Source organism: Brachyistius frenatus, unplaced genomic scaffold (assembly GCF_029030835.1).
Source record: "Brachyistius frenatus isolate BFR_SWC_R1_liver_20210118 unplaced genomic scaffold, ASM2903083v1 Contig_4, whole genome shotgun sequence".
Classification (NCBI taxonomy): domain Eukaryota; kingdom Metazoa; phylum Chordata; class Actinopteri; family Embiotocidae; genus Brachyistius; species Brachyistius frenatus.
Genome location: NW_027210603.1, coordinates 3,309,915 through 3,331,821, shown reverse-complemented (window position 1 = coordinate 3,331,821; position 21,907 = coordinate 3,309,915). Strand labels below are relative to the sequence as shown.

The following is a 21,907-nucleotide window of genomic DNA, read 5'->3' as shown; positions in this document are numbered from 1 at the left end:
AAGTGATTGGCTGTGACTGTACCCTCTCCCTTTTCCTTCTGTCCCATTCACATTTAAAGCTGAGCCACAACAGATTAATTCACTGTCTCAAAAACAACCTTAAAAAGCCCAAGAGCAAGTATGGATGAAGTTAAGTTCGGCACGGAGGTGGTGCATATTAAGGAGCGTGGCTCCAGAAACTTGTCCCCAGAGACGGTCAAAGACCTGATTCATCAGTCCCAGGAGGCAAAGAAGCAAGCCTACTGTCCTTACAGCAAATTCAGAGTGGGAGCTGCTCTCCTAACCCTCGACAACTGTGTGTTTACAGGTAAATTACATGTGAAACTGCATCTTGATGATTTGATGAGAATAATTGTTGATATTAGGGTTAAAAATTAGGTTCAGGGTGAACAGGAAAGCAAACATATTTAACATTTTTATTGCGTAATTGTTTTAATTGTGTACATTTTTTGTGATGAGTGAAGTGTTTTACTAAAACATACTCTATAAGTGGACTTCACTGATAGCAGGGAAGACAGGAGATCTACTGTATTATGCAAGTCAATAATCTGACATTTTGATTCATCTGAACATTTAGTATTTTTTTCCAATTAAAAATACAGTAAAATGGTACACTGTCTTGACCTGAGTTTCATTTTAATTAACTGAAGTAAAGATTAGCTGGCAGTTCAAATGAGTGGACTGGGTGACACCAAATCACAATTTCCTTTGATCTCAGGTGAACTCTTGTCATTACATCAACTGTGTCAAAGACACAAGTATCCAGCCAGTGTTGCTGGACTATACACAGCTTTGAAAGTCACGTGTGGCTCTGCAGAAATGTCCTGAGGGGGGGCAAATGACAAGCAAACAGCTGAGTGCAAAGATCCACACAGAGTAAATATTTGTTTAGGCCAGAGTACGTAAACAGGCCCTTTTAGTAGCACATGTGCTCCAATTTAATCCATTTCTATACTTGTGTCTGCGGCAGGTTGCAATGTGGAGAATGCGTGTTACAATCTCGGGTTGTGTGCCGAGAGGAACGCTATCTCAAAGGCGGTGTCAGAAGGTAACAGGAGCTTCAAGGCCATCGCGATCGCCAGGTAAACGAGCACCACAGACTCACACGGACGTCTGGGAAGTTCTCCGTGTTTCCCAAGACACTTGTACCCATCCGGCACTTGTACAATCATTATTCCTGTATTACTAAATCATGACTGCATATTGCGGGACTTTTTGCTAAATCTTCCCAGGCTGAGTCAATACCTCATTTCCACATTAATACGTGAGTCGGTCTTATGTTGTAATGCTGAATGACAGATGAGACGTGAACAAGAGGCGAGTCTGTCACGCAGCAATCAACACACCTGCGGTCTAAACGTTGAACTGCGGCTAACAGGGCTTTGTGTTTAACTTAATTACAATTCCTCAGATGCCTGTTTTGTTTTGTTTCCCTGCTACATATTCCCCCCTGTCTTCTTTGCAGTGACCTGAGCGAGCAGTTCATCTCCCCGTGTGGAGGCTGCAGGCAGTTCATGAGAGAGGTATTACTGCGTCTGTTATCTGGGTTTACTGCAGGTTTTGTTTTTAAAATTATTTTTAAAGGAGTCTCCAATCAGTTATTGTAAACTTTTACACTCTTCATTTGGGCAAGTGTAAACGTTTGAAATGTAGTTACTCATTCTAACAGACTGGTAGTGAGCAGTTTTTCTATCAGTGCATGTTAGTTTCTTATTAACTAGAGGTTCAGTGTCCCGAATGCGTTGTAAAGTAAACGGTACGAAAAACGTCTGCAGAGAGAGAGAGAGAGAGAAATACTTGGGCGAGAAAATATTGGATAAATAATTTATTCCATTTCCAGTTTGGGTCGAACTGGGACATTTACCTGTCGAAGCCCGACGGCTCCTACCTGAAGATGACGGTGGACAAGCTGCTTCCGATGTCCTTCGGTCCCGAAGACCTGTCCATGAAGAAAGTGTTTTGACAGTCCTAACAGAACTGAGCCTCGAGTGTACACACACACACACACACACACACACACACACACACACGTATTTGCTGAACATGTATGAATGTTTAAAATTAGAAGCTAATACAAGAATAAACAATGTCATATATTTAAATGAAATATTAATTAGTAAATACAAATGTAATTGGGCCTTAATCATTGACCTATTACTATATTAAATGGTGTGTTGCTGTTGAGAAAAAAAAAGACAAATATCAAAGCAGGTCAAACTTATGCACACATTTTAATAAATAAACTTTTAGAAAGGGGTTTCTTTCAACAGTTACACTTCATTTGTTCCTGTTACATAACTTTGGAGTTCAAGGGACATACAAGAAAAAAATGTTGTAATATTATTTCAAATTGCAGTAAACTGCAAATTTGTTGATCAGCAAATTATTCAAACACAGAGAAAAGGGAGACAGAGGGGGGTTAAACATTTAGGTCACCAGTGGAAATTCACTACTCATTTTTTAGTGATTTTAGGTCTACTTATTCCATGCATTAACATTTGCTGTAGCTTAGGGCCTCAAAACTTAAAAAGGACGTATAAATTACCTAAAATGACCTTTAACCTCATCAGATTTTGCTGGTAGCATGTTCAATATTTAATCCTAAAACAAAATAACAGCATAACTTGGCAAAATAATCATTAATCACTGCTTAAAAAGTTGCCGAATATAATGATGTTAATTTGACTACTGCTTTTTGCAAATTCTGTTTGTCTTCAAACCTGTAACTTTACAGAAACACATTGTTCATCTATAAATTCAGTGCGACAAGCTCAGCTTGCAAGCCATTTTTAAACCTCCCTTTAAAAGATCTGATCACGTGAAGCAGGATTTTTCATTACCGGCACATCATGCTAAAACAGCTGTCAATTCTAAACACGTGTTCAGGCTCAAAGCAAGTTTTAGCGGCTCTATGTTGTGTAAAGCAAATGAAGCTGCATGTTTCCGATGCTGAGCGTACAGAGACAGCAGTTAGAGGAGACAACACAAACACCTGCCGTCAATCTGAAGTGCACACATACATGAGCGCACGCCAAACACACGGCGAGCTAACAGCTAACATCTCAGGATGTGAACATGTGAACCAATCCAGTGATATGAAACTTTGCATTGTGCAATCATAACACTTCTTTGAAAGGTGTTGTTGCTTCCGAACACCACCCACGGCCTGTGTGTGTGTGTGTGTGTGTGTGTGTGAGTGAGAAGGTTGACGATGTGTTGACTCCACTAAATCATTTCTTTCCATCTGTTCGACACTAACAGATAAAATAAGACATTTTGTAAACAGGCTGCGGCACTTCAGTGGCAGCCTACATCTGCAAAAAATAACTCAAATAATCATCAGAAAACTGCAACATCGCTCCGTAGTTTCCCATCTAACGTATTTGAGGAGGCAGGAGTACAGGATGCGACTTCCTGACTCTTGGCCTCAGCTCTCTGGATGGGTATCGTCGAGCGTTGGCCATGCAGGGACCTGTAATCTGGGCAGGGTCCCCTCCATTAGCCTCTCCATCCACAGTCCCAGCCTGTCCAGCTTGTGGTGGACATCTATGCTAGTGGCCCTGCTGGAGCCTCTCCTCGGGCCGACCCCGTCCTCCCTGGAGTGGGACCGGGATCGAGAGCGGGAGCTCAACCTGGACCTGGAGCGGGACTTTCTCCGGCTGTCAGAGGAGGACGAGACCTCGGACGACGAGTCGTTGGGATCGTCCCCCGTGAAGACGGGTCGAAAGAGGCAGAAATACTTCTTGTATCCGTTGAGGGCCAGGACGTGGCCTGTGAAGTCCGAAGACTCCTCGTCGTCTTCTGAATGGCTCTCGCTCCGTGCAGCGTCGCTGGCCGAGTGAAGGAGGGACGGCATCCACAGGCGGTGCTTATCAGCGTTGAGGAAGGAGAAGTGGAGGGTCTGAGTCCTGCAGGAAGCCAGGAGGTTTAGGATCATCAGGACATCTCAGTAGACTAAATAAATACTTTAAATAATGATCTTAATATTACTCCATGACTTACCCTTAGTTTCAGATTTATTACAAAAATGTTACAAAAGATACAAGAACACAAAGATTCCCTTTTAACTTTTTTCCAACAGAAAACTTCCACGACACTGAATGCTGACACGTACCCTGAGAAAGAGAAAACCTCCTTGGCAAATTTCCTGAGCAGAGCGTTCTTGGAAGCATTAGTGAGCACCAGTACAACATTCATGTGGCCCATTCGCAGCTTCACCAGGTTACTGGTGTACGTGATGTCCGTCAGCTCTGTCACTTCCACAAAGTCCTTCTTTGGAGGCCGGCTGCACGGACCAATGACAAAGACAAAGACAGAGGGAGGAAAAGAAAAGTGCGAATTATGTATCAATTTGGATTTTGTCCATAATAGACATAGCTAATAATAATTAAACCGCCACTGAACCACAAAAAGAGTTTTAAAAAACATCATTCAGACAACTTGCATGAGAATTCCCAATTTCCAAAACCCACATGAGTCTCTAATGGAAGTAAAATCTCCATGTGGGACAGGCTTTGCTTGCTGACCTGATGTAACCTGTAGGTTTTCCTGTGCCGGTCTAATGTTAACGTTACCTTGAGGTACTTGCTCTGCTTGATGCATCCTCCTCAGTTTGTGGCTGCTCTTTTGGCTTCTGGTTTCGGGGTTTGCTCTCACCTGGCTCACTGAAAATACACCAAAGACGGGAAATCATCAGCATGGACATCACAATGCTACTCAGCCAGCAAACCTTTTTATTTTATTTTACACAATTACCACTTGAAAGGATATTGCGAATAACAAGATAATGCAAATCTTTACCTCTTTACTGAGGATTTCCTTTAGCTCTTCTATTTTTTTAATAAACCAAATGAACCAAATCCCACCAAAGAGGAACATTTTTGCGAGATGATATTCTGAATAAATAGCAATTTTTTTTTTACTGTTTGATTAAACTGGAATCAAAATCACTGAAAAGATCTCACCTGAATGCCTGAATGATGACGGTGCCGAAAAGAATGAAGAGAGCGGAGAAGATCAAGGACAGGATGGGCATCATCTCTCTCCTTCAGCAGGAAAAAAAACACGTTATTAATGAAACATACAGGAGAAATGACACCGTGCACCCTCTACGTGGAGGTACGGTGCATCACCGCTATGACTGAACACACTAAGTAGGTACAGAGTCGCATTGATCGTGATGCAGAAAAAATATTCAGCTTCTGATCTGATTTCAAAACTATCAGCAATAAGCATTGCATGACTCTCTTTGCGTTTGAATGTGCAGACTTCCAGGGTGAGCATTGTCTTACCAGTTTGAGTAGAGAAGGTCATCATATATCTGAAGGATGTAATCATAGGCAGCATTCATCCACTGAATAATAAAGATCTGGTGAGGGGATCGGAAACAACAGAGAAAACACTGACGTTAATCCCAAAAATATATATTCCTGTTAAAGTAAATTCACGCTCAGATTACCGTGTGTGCAGGTCAGTGGCGATGAGTGTCTGTCTGCTGACTTACGGGAGCCATCTCGTTGTTGAGCTCTGGTAAGGTGGCATCTGAGCTCAGATAGGTGGGGTCCTTCTGAAGGAGCTCCAGCTGTTCGTGGAGCCGGTACTTGTCTTCCTCGCTGCCGTTCCAGCCACCGCTCACGGAGCGGTACAGCACCTTCCCGGCCTGGCTCCGCCTCTCCAGAAGCACCACCTGTCGGCGTTATAAAAGAGCCCTTTGGCTGTAAATTGAGGCGCTGCAGCATCTTAGACTGCAGTAACCTGACACATTAAATCTGATACAACCGCTGGGTGTTCCGGGTAAAAATGAATTTTGTCCTTGAAAACTAGGATTTGAACGTGCTGTTTGTTTTCCTGTGTGTGCTTGTGTGCGCTTTGACCCCCGACCTGAGGTGAGAGAGCGGCCTGGTTGAGGAGCAGTGCTTGACAGAGAGGCTGCTGCTGACGCTGGTAGACGTACGCAAACCGCAGCACATCTTTCCTGTTGGCGGAGGCGAAGTCCAGGAAGGCCTTGTTGCCTGGAAGGAAAGCCTGGTCCTCCCCTGTGATCAGCAACACACAGTACCTGCAAACCAAATGCATGTCAGTACACCTCCTACGGCAGTCTGGCCTCAACTACACAACATTTCAAGACCAGCGGCTACCGCGACGCCTTACTTCCTCCGTCGGTGGAACTGCTTGACGGGACACAGCTCGTCAAAGAGCTGCTGGCTGACCAGCCGTGGCACCTGCAGGAACTTGTTGTTGGAGACAAACTCATCCATGATCTGTCGCTTCATCCCTCTGGCCTGAGAGAGAGAAAGTTCAAATGTTCTGATATGACAGGAGAGGATGTTTTATTACAGTAAGGGAGCGGATGTGCGCTTGCCGGTTACGCTGGTCGTACCTGGATGATGTCGACGGGCTTCACCGTGTCCTCCTTGAACAGCAGCATGGTGGGAGCGTATGTGTTTATGTTGAACTGCAGCAGGAGCCGAGTGTTGTGTGTCTCGCCCTGGTCCACGTAGCCGAAACGCACGTAGTCTCTGAAGGCGAACGCTGTTAACTGGAGAGAGGAGAAGGAAGACGAGGGCACGTGAGAATAAATACAATGACTTACAGGAGAGTTCAAGGAGTTCTGTGTCATAGGTGAAGATATTTTATATTAATAAACTGAAGAAAGATCTGAAACAGATGCCCCTCTCGTGGCTGTTGGGGTTGAATTTATTTACTCTTGTGTTCTGGGGTAAAATAAATCAGATTTCTGAATATCAACCAGCTTGCTGAACAAAGTGTTCTCCACTAAAATATTTGTCTTTATTTGTGCCCCCATTACTTGTGTGCATGTCTTACCTTGTACAGTAGTGGAACAGTGGGGACTTGGTCAAACAGGAGAAGGCTGGGCTTATTTTCCACATGCCAGCTATCGAGGAAAGCCATGTAGTTGTTATCGGTGATCTGGAAAAAAAAATTGAAATTAGTTTAAAATGTGTTGCTGCTAAATGAAAGTACAGTTTAATTTAGATAATCTGAAAAGTCGTTTTATCAACCACCCGTTTGTAATTAGTCCTATATGTGCATCGACTATAAGCTGAGAAACAAGCCTAAATATTTATCTAAAATTACTCATCTATAAGTTCCACTGAAAGTATCTGACTTGACGATGAGAGTATAAAGGATGTAGTAGTATTAGAAGTACATGTATGTCCGTCGTAGTTACCTTCTCCACCAGTTTGTGGGGCAGCAGATCTTCAACAAACTGTCGCAGGTGTTCCCGTACGACGGCCTGGTGGAAGAAGGTCACTCTGCCGTTCACCAGTCCGATGATGGAGGGAGCGCGGTGAGCTCCCAGCTGATTGGCCAGGCGACGCTCGTAGCCCAGGTCCACAATGCCGATGCCCACACCTGATGTAATGATAACGATAGGTGGCTACTGTATCAGACACAGCTGAGTAAAACAGAACTTCTCTTGTAAATGAGTCAAAATACACCCAAAATCTGAATTTGTAGAATTGTGCTTGTCCAGTTGTCCATTTTGGGAGGTTAAAGTTCCAACAAACTAAGATGGATATCAGAACTTTAAAATGTGAACTAGAGTCATTGAATGTCACATTTTTGGCTCCAGTGACTGAAGCTGAGGCATCATTCTCTAAACTCAAAGAGATTTTACATTCAAATGAGTCACAATGTGGAAGAAAATAAATCTCCCAAAGCTTGCTGCTTATATTAAAAAGGGATTTAAGTGAATTCAATTTTAAAGTGAATTCTCACTTTCACTCCTTACTTAAGTCTTTTGAATTCAGTAAAGGACTTCCTGATGACAGGGTTTATAAATTATGCGTACATCTGTTTGTAGAGTCTCATAGAGGTGCATTTAATAAAGAGGCTAATGAGTTAGATTGTCTTCAGTGACTTAAGTTTTTCAAGTCACCAGAAGCACACCTAGAAACTAAAACTGTCTACAGAGTGTGTGACTAGCCAGCTGATTTATAACATAACAACTGCACAAGGACATAAAAGTTATCAATGCCGCTTTAAAGCGAAAGCAATAAACTCAACTACAAAATGTTAAAGCTTTATTCTACATCTTGTTAAAAGGTTCAAACTTTTTTTTATATATATATTTAGTACAAACTCCAGTAGTTCTAATTGGTGACTTTAGCGTAGCAAAGTACAATGGCCCACATAATTAGGGCAGGCCACTTATTCATTACAGACTAACTGTACTTCTAATTAGCAGAGTTGTTTCACGAGCTATTCATCTCCGATGTCAGACAATTATTTCACAAGGTTAAATTCCTCCCTTTGCTTTACGCTTCGTTCCAGGGAAGCAAGCAGAAAAGAAGAAACCCCAAAGAATAATTAAAGAAATGGCGGAATCTGTGTAAAACATCTCAACACTCCTGATGACCTTTAACTGCGCAAGAATCAACCTTATGTCGTGATGCTTTTAGGAAAAACTGGCCCTTATGCCGAGAGTGTGTTAGGGCACACTGATGGGAGTGTTATGACAACATCCTTACCCAGAGGCTCCAGCTCCATCACCGTCTCCTTCCACACAGGCTCAATGTGGATGCATGCAAAGCACCACTCAGAGGTCACTTTGATTAGGTACGGCCTCTTGTGGCTGTCTGGAAGGACGTCGCTGTTAAACTGCGCATGGTGCAGCATGTACTTGCTGTCTGCAAAGTCTCTGGACCTAGAGGGGGGTTGAAAGCACAACAGGGACTGATTGTTTATTTTTAACATGAGGCCTACAGGATGCTGTCAGCACACGGCCTGAGAGAAATCTGTCTAAGACTCTAATTCCTTCACTGGTTCTATTATCACTAATTGTCTATTGTCAATGACAAGAAAAGCTTAACATGTCAGAAAAGCCATCAATTTCCATGGGTTGTACTTACTTTTTCACATGACTGTATGCATGGTATTGTTCATTTTTTGGTTTTGTTACCATGGGTTTGAATGTCCAAAAGCAAACACAGGAAGGAGCCCAGATTACACCACACACTATGGACTACCAGACCCAGCAACATGCTGAGAAAAACATATTTATAGCCACGATTATCAGTGAGAAGATGAGACCTATTTGAGCGTAGGGTTACCTGGGGAAATGGAAAAAAGACTCATCAAAGTAGAAGCTGCTGTGGAAGTTGCGGAAACCATGATGCTGTGACTGGCCGAAGGGCTGGTTTTCATCCATCTGCCCGTAGCGGTCGAAGTTGGACCTTCGCTCTTCATTAGACAGAATCTATGTTCAAAAGAGAGTCAAATCAAAAGTGACAGGGTTTTGATATCAATGTGAAAACTTGGGAAGGAGACCATGATACAGAAAGTGAAACTAAGTGCAGCAATCTGCCCTGTGAGGCAGTCTACATAATATATATTACATATGTTGTGATACATTTTCACCTACCTCATATGATTTAGAAATCTTGATGAACATGTCCTCAGCTTTAGGGTCCTTGTTCTTATCTGGATGCCTACAAAAGCCCATGTGTGACATCACAAATCACCACTAGGTTCACAGAGGGTTAGGAAAAGCTTCTCTGATTAACGTTTTGCATTGGACCGGCTCGTTGTGACTACTTCAGGTGTTAGGTGTAGATTATTCATTGAATGGGGGTATTTCTACAGACAAGATGTGATGGCCGTGTGATGTTAGGGGACCGGATTTCAGTCACTCACCATTCTCTGGCGAGGTTCTTGTAAGCCCTTTTGATTTCTGCCTGACTGGCACTCCGGCCGACTCCCATGATTTTATACGGATCGTATTCAGTAGACGGTTTTGCCAACTGTATACTCAAAATTAGCAGCAAGGTGGCAAACAAACCCGGACATGTCCGAGGATGTCGGCTGGTGGTCCTGACCGTCATCGTTGGCTGCTGTCCTCGTCCAACGTTAGTCAAGTTAGCTAGCTAGCGTGCGATGCGGTAAAGTAACGTAGCAAAGCTATCCTATAACGGACAAAGACGTCCAGCTGTTAGCTCACATTGTCTTGTCTGTCAACTCACTGAATGCCAAAGTTCAGTACGACATACTACTGATGTACTACGACGAGGCCATTATTTCTCAGGGAAGTGATTGACATTAGCACAAAAAAAAATAGTGGCAGTTTACACTGAGCTTCCGGTAAAACATTTCAAAATAAAATCGTCATAAAGCCTTTCTGAACTGTGAACTGTGTAATTCAAGAAGAATTTGCAATAAATTAAAAACAAATATTGACCTATGAAAGATAACAAAAACACTGCAGAAAAACACATAGGCAGAAATGGTGTATGTGAGTGCACAACTGGCCTCTTTGAAAAGGTAAGTAGTGTGTGAATTAAGATAAATAATCAGTTAAAAGGTGCAATCATACAGGAAGAGAAATACTGTATACTGCCTAATCTACAAAGAAAAACACTATTACAAAACATATCAAGTAAAATTGCCAGAGTTGTGATTATCTTCTCAAAGTTAACTTCAATCATTGCAGTTACGCCACAGGACACGTTTGTGCTTTTATTTCTAAGGAAACAACATAACATCCGGTCTTACTCTGCAGCATGTCTAATGCGCGTGCTCCGGTCAGTAGCTGTTCTCCCTTTCTTTTGACTTTTTTTTTTTTTTTTTTTTGCTCACACGTGTTCATTTTAACACACCATATATTATTCTGTAGTTCTTACATCCCTTCTGGTTTTTTTCCTACATTAAATTATATATGTAAATTCATTTTAGTGTTAGTGTATGTCATGCTTACGTTTATTGAAATATAATACACAGGAAACAAAATATCGGACCGTATATGTTTTCTTATGTGTTTTTTAATTGCCTTCCTTCGGGGGCTTCACTTCCGTTTCCTGTTCGTCACGACACTTATTCGTGACGCTGCGGGGCTGAAAATGACTGCATTGACACTTGGCCATTATAACTCAGCTAACGACTTAACTTACTAGCTGTAACCTGCCCGACGGAACCCGCTAAACCTGCAGGTTCCCATCTTGTGTTTTAACCAACATGAGCCTGCTGCCTGTGTTTACATTCCGCGGAGTGAGCGCACAAAGTGCGCAGATGCGCTTATCTCGGTAGCTAACGCGATCTCTGCAAAGCGGCTATCTGTGGCCGCTGTGGCTCCTTTATTTACGGGACAGGGACTTTTCAATCTGCTAAGGTAACCAACGATTCCTCTTTAACTCATAACTGTTTACAACATTGCTGTGACACGTATATGCGGTGCGCATTCCAGCTTCCAAGCTTAGCAAGTAGGCTGTGCTACAAAATAAAAGGTGTGCAGCTGAGAGGTTACCTTTAGCAAAAATGATCAACTCCCGACCCAAACTAAAACCACGGAAATTGCAAGTGCTGCAGTCACTATAATGCCATTTGGTACAAATCTGAAAGATCTTCTTTTTTTTTTTTTTTAAGGCTCATACATATTTGTTTACACCTGTAATGTATGTAAACACAGCAGACACAAACATAAGCACATTTTTCACTGCTCTGTAATTACCAACTGCATCTTCATGGAGTCATATGTCAGGGTTTCTGGATCATTACAAGGCTTCGGTGCAGCACCCGAGTCATTTTGGGCACCACCATAGTCAAATCATAGTTTAGAGCATCTCAACGTTTCTTTTGATCTGTTGTTTCTATTATGGACTTTCTGTAGGAAGGCACCTGCTGTCACATGTCTATTATGATTCCTATTTACTTAACACACGCTTGTCCTAAATCCTATGCATTACAACACGTCTTTCATGAATCCTATTCACTATTATCAAAAATGCCGGCTTCTGCTCATCCGCTGCTGTTTCCTGTGTAGTGACACAATGGGTCTTGTCAGTTTGAGTGACCCACTGACATCACGGCTGACTTTGTGGCTATGTGACTTGCATATACTAACAGTCTTTTGTGTTTTTTCACCCCAGAATCAGCACCATGAATCTGTTCCGTCTGGTGTGCCGCCACAAGACAGCTTTGGTCATTGGCACGGTTTGCAGTTTTGCTGTGGTCCTCGTTTTCTTAGCGAAATGTACCTCAGAAACCCTGAAGCAGGGTCACCCAGATCCTCCAGGCCTCGCCCCCCGCGCCAATGCTTTGCAATCCCCGTCAGAGCAGCACAATCCCCCCTCCACATCCAAAGACTTGTCAGCCTTCCTCGTGGTCCTCATCACAACAGGACCTAAGTACACAGAACGCAGGAGTATTATCCGCAGCACCTGGCTTGCCAAGCGGGACTCCGATGTGCTGGCCATGTTTGTGGTAGGAACTCACGGCCTTTCCAGCGAGGACCTTCAGAATCTCAACACAGAACAAGGCCGGCACAAGGATTTGCTCTTACTGCCTGAGTTGCGAGATTCTTACGAGAACTTAACGCTGAAGCTGCTGCACATGTACTCCTGGCTGGACCAGAATGTTGAATTTAAGTTTGTCCTCAAAGCGGATGATGACACATTTGCACGCTTGGACCTCCTTAAAGAAGAGCTGAAAGGGAAAGAGCCCAACCGGTTGTACTGGGGCTTCTTCTCCGGGAGAGGCAGAGTGAAAACAGCTGGGAAGTGGCGCGAAAGCTCCTGGGAGCTGTGTGACTACTACCTGCCCTACGCTCTGGGCGGTGGCTACATTCTCTCAGCTGACCTGGTGTGTTACGTGCACCTCAATGCGGGCTACTTCAAGACGTGGCAGAGTGAGGATGTGTCACTGGGCGCCTGGCTGGCACCAGTGGACGTTCGGCGGACGCATGACCCGCGCTTTGACACGGAGTATAAGTCGCGTGGTTGCAACAACAAATACTTGGTAACGCATAAGCAGAGCTTGGAGGACATGTTAGAAAAACATCAGACTCTGCAGCGCGACGGCAGGCTCTGCAAGGAGGAAGTCAAGCTGCGGTTGTCATATGTGTATGACTGGGGCGTGCCACCCTCACAGTGCTGCCAAAGAAAAGATGGGATTCCTTAACTGTTGTCCGTTTTACGAGGCTGAAGTTTGCTTTGATCTTATATATTCAAATTGTCCAATTGAGGAATGTTAAAGGATATTTTTTCACCGAATCACAATTGTTAGACCTTTCAAAGTTGTGTGACTGGTACTACAACATTACCTGGAACTATAATTTTAGTTTACATATTTTAAAACTGTAGTTCTGTTTGTGAAAAATCAGACAAATTCACTGCTTTTTCTCCAGTTCTCGAGCAATTCTAGCTCAAACATCACAATGTGAGAGAAAAAGCCTTGAAAGTGGCATTTTTTGTAAATAGCAACCCATTTTCACCCATTTGAAACTGTAAAAGTCTAAATCTTAATCTAGTCTATGTTTGACACGTTTTTTTATTTTTATTTTTTATTTTTTTTTTAATCAGGACCTGGTTTCATGTAGTCTAATGACATAATGAAATCCCCTTTTTTCAGTTTTTACAAATAGAGCTACAGCTTTTATTATTAAGTCAAGTACCAATTTTACAACTTGTGGAACTTTTGTCTCCCTTTTGTGTCGATGAGAGTAATTACAAAAAGCCTGTTGACTTGTGCTTACATCATGGGCTTTTCTGTAGCCTGCTCCGTGATTACTGCTGAGGCTGTGAAACGGTGGATAAATGGTGGATTAATGACATAAAAGGTGTCACAACCCCCAGTGAAATAACTCCATTCACTATTTGACTACGATCTATTTGGTCCTATTAACATTTGAAAAAGAAGAGACGGTCGTAAACTCCATCTACATTGTGTTTAGTGTACCAGACATGTACTTATATGTAAAAGTCCTGCACGGTAGCTTTTAAAGTTGTTTACCAACATTTTGCCAAGAAATACTTCCCATTAACTCTTGAATCAGAAGCAAACTTCAGTCCTGCATCGTATTTCATCTGTAAGCTCCTTTGGCCTTGCTGTCAGCGCTCTCCTTATCGCCCGTTTACCTCGTCGGTGGCCTACTTCTCTCCTCTGTCTGTGCTTCACCTGCTGTACCTCTTGCTTAGTATTCTCCAACACTATGAAATATGTTTTATGGTCATTTCAATGTAATAGATAGTACAGGGAAACACAGACGGGAGATTCTCACCCTGCCATGATGTGTAATTTTTTTCTTATTTTGTAAATTAAATTTTCTGTATTTAATTTATTGTTAATTTATTCCGCAGCAAACACAACACGCTGGTATTGAGTTTGGACAGAAGTGCGGTGGATATGGTTGCTGCTTGTGGGTAAAGTTTGTATTTATGACCATGTTGATATTTCACGGACAAGAAATGTTCTCTTTTTAAATGCTTCTGTTTACGCTCGACGGTTTCATGTGTTTGGAGGTGCAAAGAATTCCTTATACTGGAGCCTACGCGAGAAGTTTGTGATGGTACTTACATTTCCAATACAACACTTTCAAGTTGAGGTCAGTGCATTTACTGTGCAGAGATATCAAGTTACTTGTGAATATTTGTTTGCAGCACACTAGATTTAGAAACAGACTACCTGCCGGAACTTGGTCACTTTTCTTTTAAGCAAGAAACCTAATTTTAAATTCCCTTGTTTATTGATCATTTGCCTTCTCCTACCCAGACTCACCCTGTGATGTCAGCAGCTGTGTCCTAAAACAAGTGAGATTTTTCCAACAGCTTTGAACAAAGGGTACGATAAGTTGAGGCGATGAACAATTGAGGAATGTTGCAAAAAGCTAATTTTTACAACTGTGTTCCATTTTTGTGAATAATGACACGACTCTTTTCTCGTTCTTGTCGCTACCACATTTTGATTGTGAAACTTTTTCCGTGATTGTTTTTACAGACATGGTCTGCCACCCTGGATGTTTTAATAAAAAGTTTAAGTGTGTTCCTATTACTTTTATATGTTCCATGCATACATGATGTAAAGTTCTCTATCAAAGGCAGAATTGCGACCAAGAGGACTTAAAGAAATGCTTCTTTTACAGTTCTACAAAATGCACGTAACTCTGTATGTATTTAGGAAGGATTCTTGTGTAAAAATGCAATTTTTGGCTTTATGATTTGTACATGAGAATCATTTTTGGATTCCTTATGTCCACGCTGGTCCTGAAGCTTTTCCCCCAATGCACGTTGCTGTAAGAAATGGGGATGAAATGCTCTCCGAAGTTTAGCTGAGTCTCATATGATGCATTTTACTCTCTGACAGTATCACAGTGGGAACATGCCACGTTACCCGTGTTTATTTGCCCCTTTGCTCTGCTGGTCACTGGGTGAAATGCTTCAGGGTTTCTCTCACGAACAAACTCTGGTACTTTGTTCAGACCCTCACTCCTCTTCTTCTCCTCCAGCTCGTACTGCAAGGAAGGAAAACGTGTGTCAGTTCATCCTCCTTTACAAGGTTCTATATTTGCCAACACACGTATGCTTGCTCACAAATACTCCAAAACTAAATACATTATTGCATAATTCATAGGCTGTGTGCTTTTCTTAAGCAACATACTTACAAGTTATATTCTCTGCGGTCTTGTTCGCAGCTTCACCTCCGAGTCGGAGGGCGGGTGGAGGGGAGCCAGCTCCCGCTGCTTGTGCTGCTCTCTCTGCTTGTGTTCCTTCGCGGCAGTATACCTCTGAGGACACAACAAAATACAGACAGAAGGGCAGATCTCGAGACGAAGAACCAAATGTACCGTAGAAGTTCTTCCTTGGAGTGATATTAATCAATCAGTGCAGTTTAACATGACGCGTTGGGCATGAATTTACTCTGAATTCTTTCTTCCGAACAAAGAAACACAGCAGTCTGATGTATTTTGTTTGAAAGTAGTCTTTAGTAGAATTTATTTATTGGCGTTATCATATTGATAGCTGGACAAAATGTTGTGGAGTTACCAAAACTTGTTTATAGCTCTAAACACAACAAATGCAATTGATTGTGTTGCAGTTACTTTGTGTTCTCAGACATGAGAGTAATAGTTCTTATCCCCTGTTGAGAGATCAACAGTGATCTCTAGCGAGGTGTTGTACCTTTGACTCATTCAGCGTTAAACACCACTTAAGCATGTCTAAGCTGCCCTGCTCAGCTTGCCTGGGAAAGTCTAACGGCTGCGTGGGGTCCCAGGACCCTGATTGAGAAAGTAGACAGCTAAAATGCTGACCTACTAACTACCTTTAATTCCTGACTGAACTTATGACCTGCTTCGACCACACACGCCCTCAACATCTAAGATCAGACCGTTCGGACCACCCAGACTTCTAAAATAGGGCCACTTGGAGCTTATTCAAAAATGCAGAAAAAAACAGGACTAGAAAATAAAAGGATATGTGAATGAATTCCTATAATTTAACTCTCTGGTCGATGTTGTTGATGAATGTCACACAAGTCTGTGTCCAGGGAACAGCATGTACCTGCTGCCTCAGTCAGAGCTCGGTGTTTCTCACCGTCTGTGGCAGAGCAGCAGCTCCTGATGAAGAGCTCTGTGTTGGGAAGAAGCCAGGACGGGATTTGGCGGCTTTCTGGGTTTGATGAGGTCATCAACCTCCTGTTGGTGATTTTCAGTCACCTGATGAGGCGGAAAGATCCAGCAGTGATGTCTGCCTGATGCACACAAATACAAGCCTGTGGGTTTTTTTTTTTGTCTAATAATGTCTTTTGCAGCAACATGATCTCAAACAAACATGAAACTAAAAGTTTCAATCACATGAAACTAAAAATTGTTAAATTAGATTGTATCTCAAAACTAAAGCTGTCAGCAAGGGTGTCATAGGCACACACTGTTGTTCAAGTCAGAGTTGAAAACAGTTTTTTTTTTTTTTTTATAGTTCTAATTTACTGATAGCAATATATGTTACATAGGAGACGTTGCTTTATTCATTGTCCAAACAGAAACACAGACAATTCAGCCATGTTTATCTAGACAATGCTTTCTGCCTCTGATATTTTTACCATTTTCTATTATCATTATTTTCCCACCTAATTGTATGAAGGTGATAAAAGAAATCTTACCTGTGTGCTCTGGTAGAGAGAAAAAAAAAAGATAGATGCCAAAGAGAGTCTGCTAAAGTTTGCTCCCGCAGAAACAAGTGCAGCAGAAGAAGAAAGAGGCTTACTGTTGTAGTCAGGATACACCGTGAGGCTGATCAGAGCAGGTGTGTCACACTGTCCTGTGATCAAACCTCATTAACTGTCTTACAACCCTTTGTTCCACCCTTGTTCCCTTTCGGAGAGAAACTTCTGTTGTCTCAGAGCAGCAGCAGCAGCACCAGATGCAGGGATTCGGATAATGTCATAGAACGATTCGGATAATACAACATGAAACACTGATAACAAATCAAACATGCTGTGTCTTTGCTTTGTTCATCCATTTGTTCTCACACACGCTACCTAAAAATCTATCTATAATCTTATTGATGGTTGTGAAGTTACACAGCTCTGTCCTTTACCTTTTATTATATCTAGAGAAAAAGTCAACTGACTGAAACAGAAGTATGACATGATGTGTTAAAAAAAAAATACCAGGCTTATAAAGGCCAGTCCTTTAAAGGTTAGTCTGGAGCAAACTGTAAAGTAAGATAAGGTGATTTGTTTAGGTCTTACATGCATTGGGTATTCTGAAGATCATAATACTGCTTTAACTGGCTAAATAAGGTTATTGTTTCTTTTCTTTTATTGAGATTTGGAGTGGCCTGATAAATTGTTCCAAAGTGCTCCTCGGGAAATAACGTGGGGGTGTGTAATGGTGTCAGCTCATTTTAGTGTGGGTCAGAGCTCACTTTAATCCTCATCCCTCCTTCTGCTACTGCTTGAGGTGCGTCTAGGTTCAGAGGTGCAGCAGAGCCAACTTTCTTTAACCGTTCGTTAATTCTGCCTTCCACACATACACACTGCCTCTATGTTACTGTCATACAGAGTTGTACATTTTTTGATGATACATTTTCCTAATGGTAACACTGCAACTTTTTTAAATGACCTCTCCAGTGATGACAATAAAGAAGATCATGAAGAAATATAATCTAGAAAAATGCTCCAAAGTCAGGAACAACTGTTTTTTCCAAATACATCTCTGTTTTGCGATCTTAGTTGTGCTGCATTTAAAACAGTTTATGAGAAATTAGTAACAGATAAAGTAACATTATAGCATTATAGGGCAATGTAAGCTGAGAAAAAAAGATATAATGTGCTTGAGATTTAGAATTTGCTCATTTATTGTGTGTCGATAGAGTGATTTTATGGATAGCCCTCATTTATTTAACAGGTAGAGGTAGCTGCAGGGAGCTGTAACTCATAACGTCCACTAGATGGCAGTACAGCCAGCAGGACAACAACAAACGTAAAGCGCAGAAGAAGACTGTAAACTAGGGAAACGGAAATGTCAACCGAGGGACTTTGAAGCGAAGCGTTACATCTCCGCTTTAAAAATTTAGGATGGCGTGCTAATTCAGAGGAAGAAACAGTCACCTAACATCGTCAAAGAGCAAACTGCCAATATGACAAATGGTAGGTTGTCAGTGTTATCCGACTACAGCGAAGACGTGCCGGCAGCAGAACAGGACCTGCTGCTTCCAGGGAGGAAGGCTATGAATGCTAGGTTAGCTGTAGACGTGGCCCGGGACTGTACTGCCTGTCTGTTAGCACCAAAACAAAATCTCTACTCAGTCTAACAGTCTTATACACTTGTGTGCTGCTATTACAGACCCGTCGCTAAGCTTGCCTTCTCTCGTATGAATCTCTACGTCTCGTATTTTTGTCTGGCTGCGACGCTTTTGGCTAACGAGCTTTGACTGCCTAATGCTAATTAGTTAGGCTAATGCTAAAAATTCAGGATACTCGGGTAGGAAACACCTGAAGATCAAGGACCAGAAATCTGTCACCCGTTTCTGTTCTCGTCCACTGCTGATGTGGGAACACAACTCTTTCATGAACTGCACGAAACTCTTCACTTAGTAGAACCAACAATACTTCTTCTACATGTAGGTTAAAGAGAAAGTGCTCCAGAAGACAGTGTATTTCTGTATTATCTATTATTCCCTTCTGTCACGGTTTTTGTTTGTTATGTTACAGTACATTTGAGACATGAACCTGTGAGTGTCATCGCAGGGTTTTAGCAGCTGCTCCAATTTCACTGTTTACAGAGCAGCAGTGTTTGTTTCTCCATGTCCACATCAAATAATGATTCATCTGTGCTGCAGCATGAGTGGTCGAATGCCATTTCATGTGTTTAAATTGTCTGAACATTGTAATGATGATTGTGCATAATTATGTCAAAGTACATAGTTTTCAGTCAAATAACAGCCCTCCACCCCTCACCACTACCACAGCACCGAAGCCCTCCAGAAACCTTGGGAACACCCTCTCCTGATTTGATCCTCCTTCTCTTCCATAGTATACTCTTTGGATGGCATCCTGGTGTTTGGGCTGCTGTTTATCTGCACTTGCGCGTACCTGAAAAAGGTGCCCCGCCTCAACAGCTGGCTGCTGTCGGAGAAGAAAGGAGTGTGGGGTGTCTTCTACAAAGGTCAGTAGACAATACATTAACAACGTGATACTTCATCTCTACACAACATCTTCATTTAGAAGATGCACCAACATCAAATGTACAAATTTTATTAATCTGATATTAACAGCCTGGAGTTTGGTGCTATGTTAACGTAGGTTTTATGACACAATGATTTCTGGTAGGTTTTGTTGACAGTTGATAAACCACAGGACAGCAGAAATCTGTCCCCCATCTGAGACTTTTCCATAGAGGTAATAATGATTTGGCTGTTAGGGATTTCTGGTTGTATGATGTCATTATAGACAATTCTTCATAACAAAAACATGGACAACTTCACTGTATCCATCAGTTGGCAGACTCTTTCCATCACGTGCAAAGTACCTTCAATTTCTTAGGTTTTGAATTTACTGCATTTACCAAAAACAGTTTCACAATTTAAGATCTGGAAAATTAACTGTCACAATATTTCGCTGAATATATATTTTATGTCCGTTGCCCAACCACACACTATATATATACATCTCTTTTGGATAAAGGAGTCTGCCAACCAGATGACTTACATAAATCTAAAATCAAGGTACACAACTCCTGCATGTATCTTCAGCACGTTAAACACCCGCTCATTTGCAATAATTTAAGGGGACTGACTTGTTACTTTTCAAGAACATTTGACTGTGTTTGGTTATAAGAAGATCCTTAGTTGTCTTGTCTGTATATTTAGAAACATTTATTTTGTCTTTGAATTTGGGGGTATTTTTAAAATTGGTAACAGGTTCTGCACTCTTCACCCAATATGGAATTTAAACCTTAATCACAGCGTTATTTCTAAACTAGTGTTTGAGAGTTCTGACCCAAAAGAATGGAAAATGAGTGGTACATGTTTGATTACAGGCTCGCCGTGCTTCCCTTTCCAATGATTTCTGTGTTTTTGGCTGACCAACTATTTTCTTTACTCATCCCATCTCTCGTTCAGCTGCGGTGATTGGAACAAGGCTTCACATTGCCGTGGCAGCATCCTGCTTGGTCATGGCCTTCTACGTCATCTTCTTGAAATGATAGTCGGACTGGACTGTCGAGGACTGGACGGGTGCAGGCTGGGGATGGACTCATCTCTCTGGTCGTGTGCTAATCCTTGTTGTGGGACACCCCTTGGATTATATCCCAGATGAAACCCCACTGGGCCTGTGGACCTGTGTGAAAGTCAAGCCAGTGCTGCCCCCTTCTGGTGACTGGATACATAAATCCTTCCTTAATAATATGTGTGCACCACAGACATGAAGGGCACCGTGAATCTGCGCCACAGTTATTACAAGAGGAAAGTCTGCTGGTTTACGAGGTTTCATGCTGTTGTGGGGTAATACTGTTTGTTGTCTTCATCCACACCACAAAGTTATTTATACTGAAGGATGCAGAAGCTGGAAGGGCAGTGTGCATTATACCCTATATCTGTATACAACTCTAACTAGCCTACCTGTGTATATTTGGAAGAGAATAATACCAATAGAGATTTACTAGAAATGATATGTGATCAAATGGAAAATGACCAATTCTGTTCGCTCCCAGCTGTTCTGTTTTTTCTGCATCACTTCTTCTGTCAGTGGTGGAGGGAAAGATAAACAAAGCTAATATATAGAGATGTCCTTGTCAACAACATATTTTACTTTTTTTTTTTAATTGCCTATCTTTTCCTAACAGTGCCCCTTGGAAATACACATTTTGCACAGGTGTATGTTGTATATACATCTAATTGTATACCGGCCAACATGTTTTTCAATGTCACAAATTGGACTGCAAGTCATTAAGGAGTCAACGTTGAATCAGAGTTGTAAAATGTCACTGAGAGAAGAGTAATAACTTTAATAGAGGTGCATATCAACATTTTGTAAAAAGAAAATTGGATAGCAGTTGTTTAGACTTGCCTGCAATGCCAAATAGAGACGGTGCTTCTCATGCCATTTTAGTTATAAACCGTTATTCTGACTTTAATTCTGCTACTTTGTTTATATGATTAAAACAAGAAACCGTTTAGTGGAGGGGGCTCAATGCAATTTTGAGTAAAATCTTGATCATACAATTTCTTTGTTTCTTGTCTTTAAAAAAAAACAACAGCAACAAATGCCAAGGTTTGTAGTTCAGTGCCTATAAAACATTTTCACCCCGGTCCCTTTTCATGATTTTGGAGTTGTAACCGTGACTATAAGTGGATGATCCACAGCACATGATTAATCCAATGCACTCTCCATCTCAATTCATATTTAATACAAATCTGGTCAGTCCTCTGTGTATAAATCTGGATGAGCTTTGCACATCTGGACAGTGCAAACTGAGAAATAAGCAGTGGTAAATACCTGCAACAAAAGATGGGATTGAAATGTGGAGCCTCTGATTTAGTCCATTACTTGAACCGTCACATAGTTATTTTTATAGTTCTGTCTTCATTTAAGGGGTTGATGCTAAACTTTAAAATAAATCATCTCTCATTTATAAAATAGATATAGCAGTGTTTCCTGCTTTTATTTAGATGTC

General features: G+C 41.7%; 4 protein-coding genes across 4 annotated transcripts; 3 read left to right on the top strand and 1 right to left on the bottom strand.

The window, feature by feature from the left end:
* Positions 1 to 53: 53 nt before the first annotated feature.
* On the top strand, positions 54 to 2,171 carry cdab (cytidine deaminase b). Its single transcript, XM_069710774.1, has 4 exons — positions 54 to 307; positions 971 to 1,082; positions 1,466 to 1,523; positions 1,841 to 2,171. The coding sequence occupies exons 1-4, from the start codon at positions 121 to 123 to the stop codon at positions 1,961 to 1,963; spliced, it is 480 nt and encodes a 159-aa protein (XP_069566875.1). The 5' UTR covers positions 54 to 120; the 3' UTR covers positions 1,964 to 2,171.
* Positions 2,172 to 2,212: 41 nt separating this feature from the next.
* On the bottom strand, positions 2,213 to 10,054 carry LOC138628029 (dnaJ homolog subfamily C member 16-like). The gene is made up of 15 exons (XM_069710761.1): positions 9,661 to 10,054; positions 9,389 to 9,455; positions 9,078 to 9,223; positions 8,496 to 8,671; positions 7,193 to 7,377; positions 6,826 to 6,930; positions 6,380 to 6,538; positions 6,151 to 6,281; positions 5,881 to 6,058; positions 5,504 to 5,686; positions 5,292 to 5,368; positions 4,965 to 5,045; positions 4,575 to 4,664; positions 4,115 to 4,285; positions 2,213 to 3,908 (listed from the first exon to the last, which is right to left on the bottom strand). The coding sequence occupies exons 1-15, from the start codon at positions 9,846 to 9,848 to the stop codon at positions 3,428 to 3,430; spliced, it is 2,418 nt and encodes an 805-aa protein (XP_069566862.1). The 5' UTR covers positions 9,849 to 10,054; the 3' UTR covers positions 2,213 to 3,427.
* Positions 10,055 to 10,840: 786 nt separating this feature from the next.
* b3galt6 (UDP-Gal:betaGal beta 1,3-galactosyltransferase polypeptide 6) lies at positions 10,841 to 13,288 on the top strand. Its single transcript, XM_069710749.1, has 2 exons — positions 10,841 to 11,128; positions 11,886 to 13,288. The coding sequence occupies exon 2, from the start codon at positions 11,896 to 11,898 to the stop codon at positions 12,913 to 12,915; it is 1,020 nt and encodes a 339-aa protein (XP_069566850.1). The 5' UTR covers positions 10,841 to 11,128; positions 11,886 to 11,895; the 3' UTR covers positions 12,916 to 13,288.
* A 4,945-nt stretch (positions 13,289 to 18,233) lies between these two features.
* On the top strand, positions 18,234 to 21,874 carry tmem167b (transmembrane protein 167B). The gene is made up of 3 exons (XM_069710737.1): positions 18,234 to 18,381; positions 19,268 to 19,399; positions 20,355 to 21,874. Exons 1-3 carry the CDS (start codon positions 18,372 to 18,374, stop codon positions 20,435 to 20,437), a joined length of 225 nt encoding a protein of 74 aa, XP_069566838.1. The 5' UTR covers positions 18,234 to 18,371; the 3' UTR covers positions 20,438 to 21,874.
* Positions 21,875 to 21,907: the final 33 nt, after the last annotated feature.

Bases quoted from the DNA above. Each gene is read 5' to 3' on its own strand.
- cdab (XM_069710774.1), top strand. From the start codon at position 121: ATGGATGAAGTTAAGTTCGGCACGGAGGTGGTGCATATTAAGGAGCGT. The intron at 308-970 runs GTAAATTACATG...TGTCTGCGGCAG, and splicing joins CGACAACTGTGTGTTTACAG to GTTGCAATGTGGAGAATGCG. The intron at 1,524-1,840 runs GTATTACTGCGT...TTCCATTTCCAG, and splicing joins GCAGGCAGTTCATGAGAGAG to TTTGGGTCGAACTGGGACAT.
- LOC138628029 (XM_069710761.1), bottom strand. From the start codon at position 9,848: ATGACGGTCAGGACCACCAGCCGACATCCTCGGACATGTCCGGGTTTG. The intron at 6,282-6,379 runs GTACGACCAGCG...TCTCTCTCTCAG, and splicing joins AGCCCGTCGACATCATCCAG to GCCAGAGGGATGAAGCGACA. The intron at 3,909-4,114 runs GTACGTGTCAGC...GGCTTCCTGCAG, and splicing joins GAGGTTTTCTCTTTCTCAGG to GACTCAGACCCTCCACTTCT.
- b3galt6 (XM_069710749.1), top strand. From the start codon at position 11,896: ATGAATCTGTTCCGTCTGGTGTGCCGCCACAAGACAGCTTTGGTCATT.
- tmem167b (XM_069710737.1), top strand. The intron at 19,400-20,354 runs GTCAGTAGACAA...TCTCTCGTTCAG, and splicing joins GTGGGGTGTCTTCTACAAAG to CTGCGGTGATTGGAACAAGG.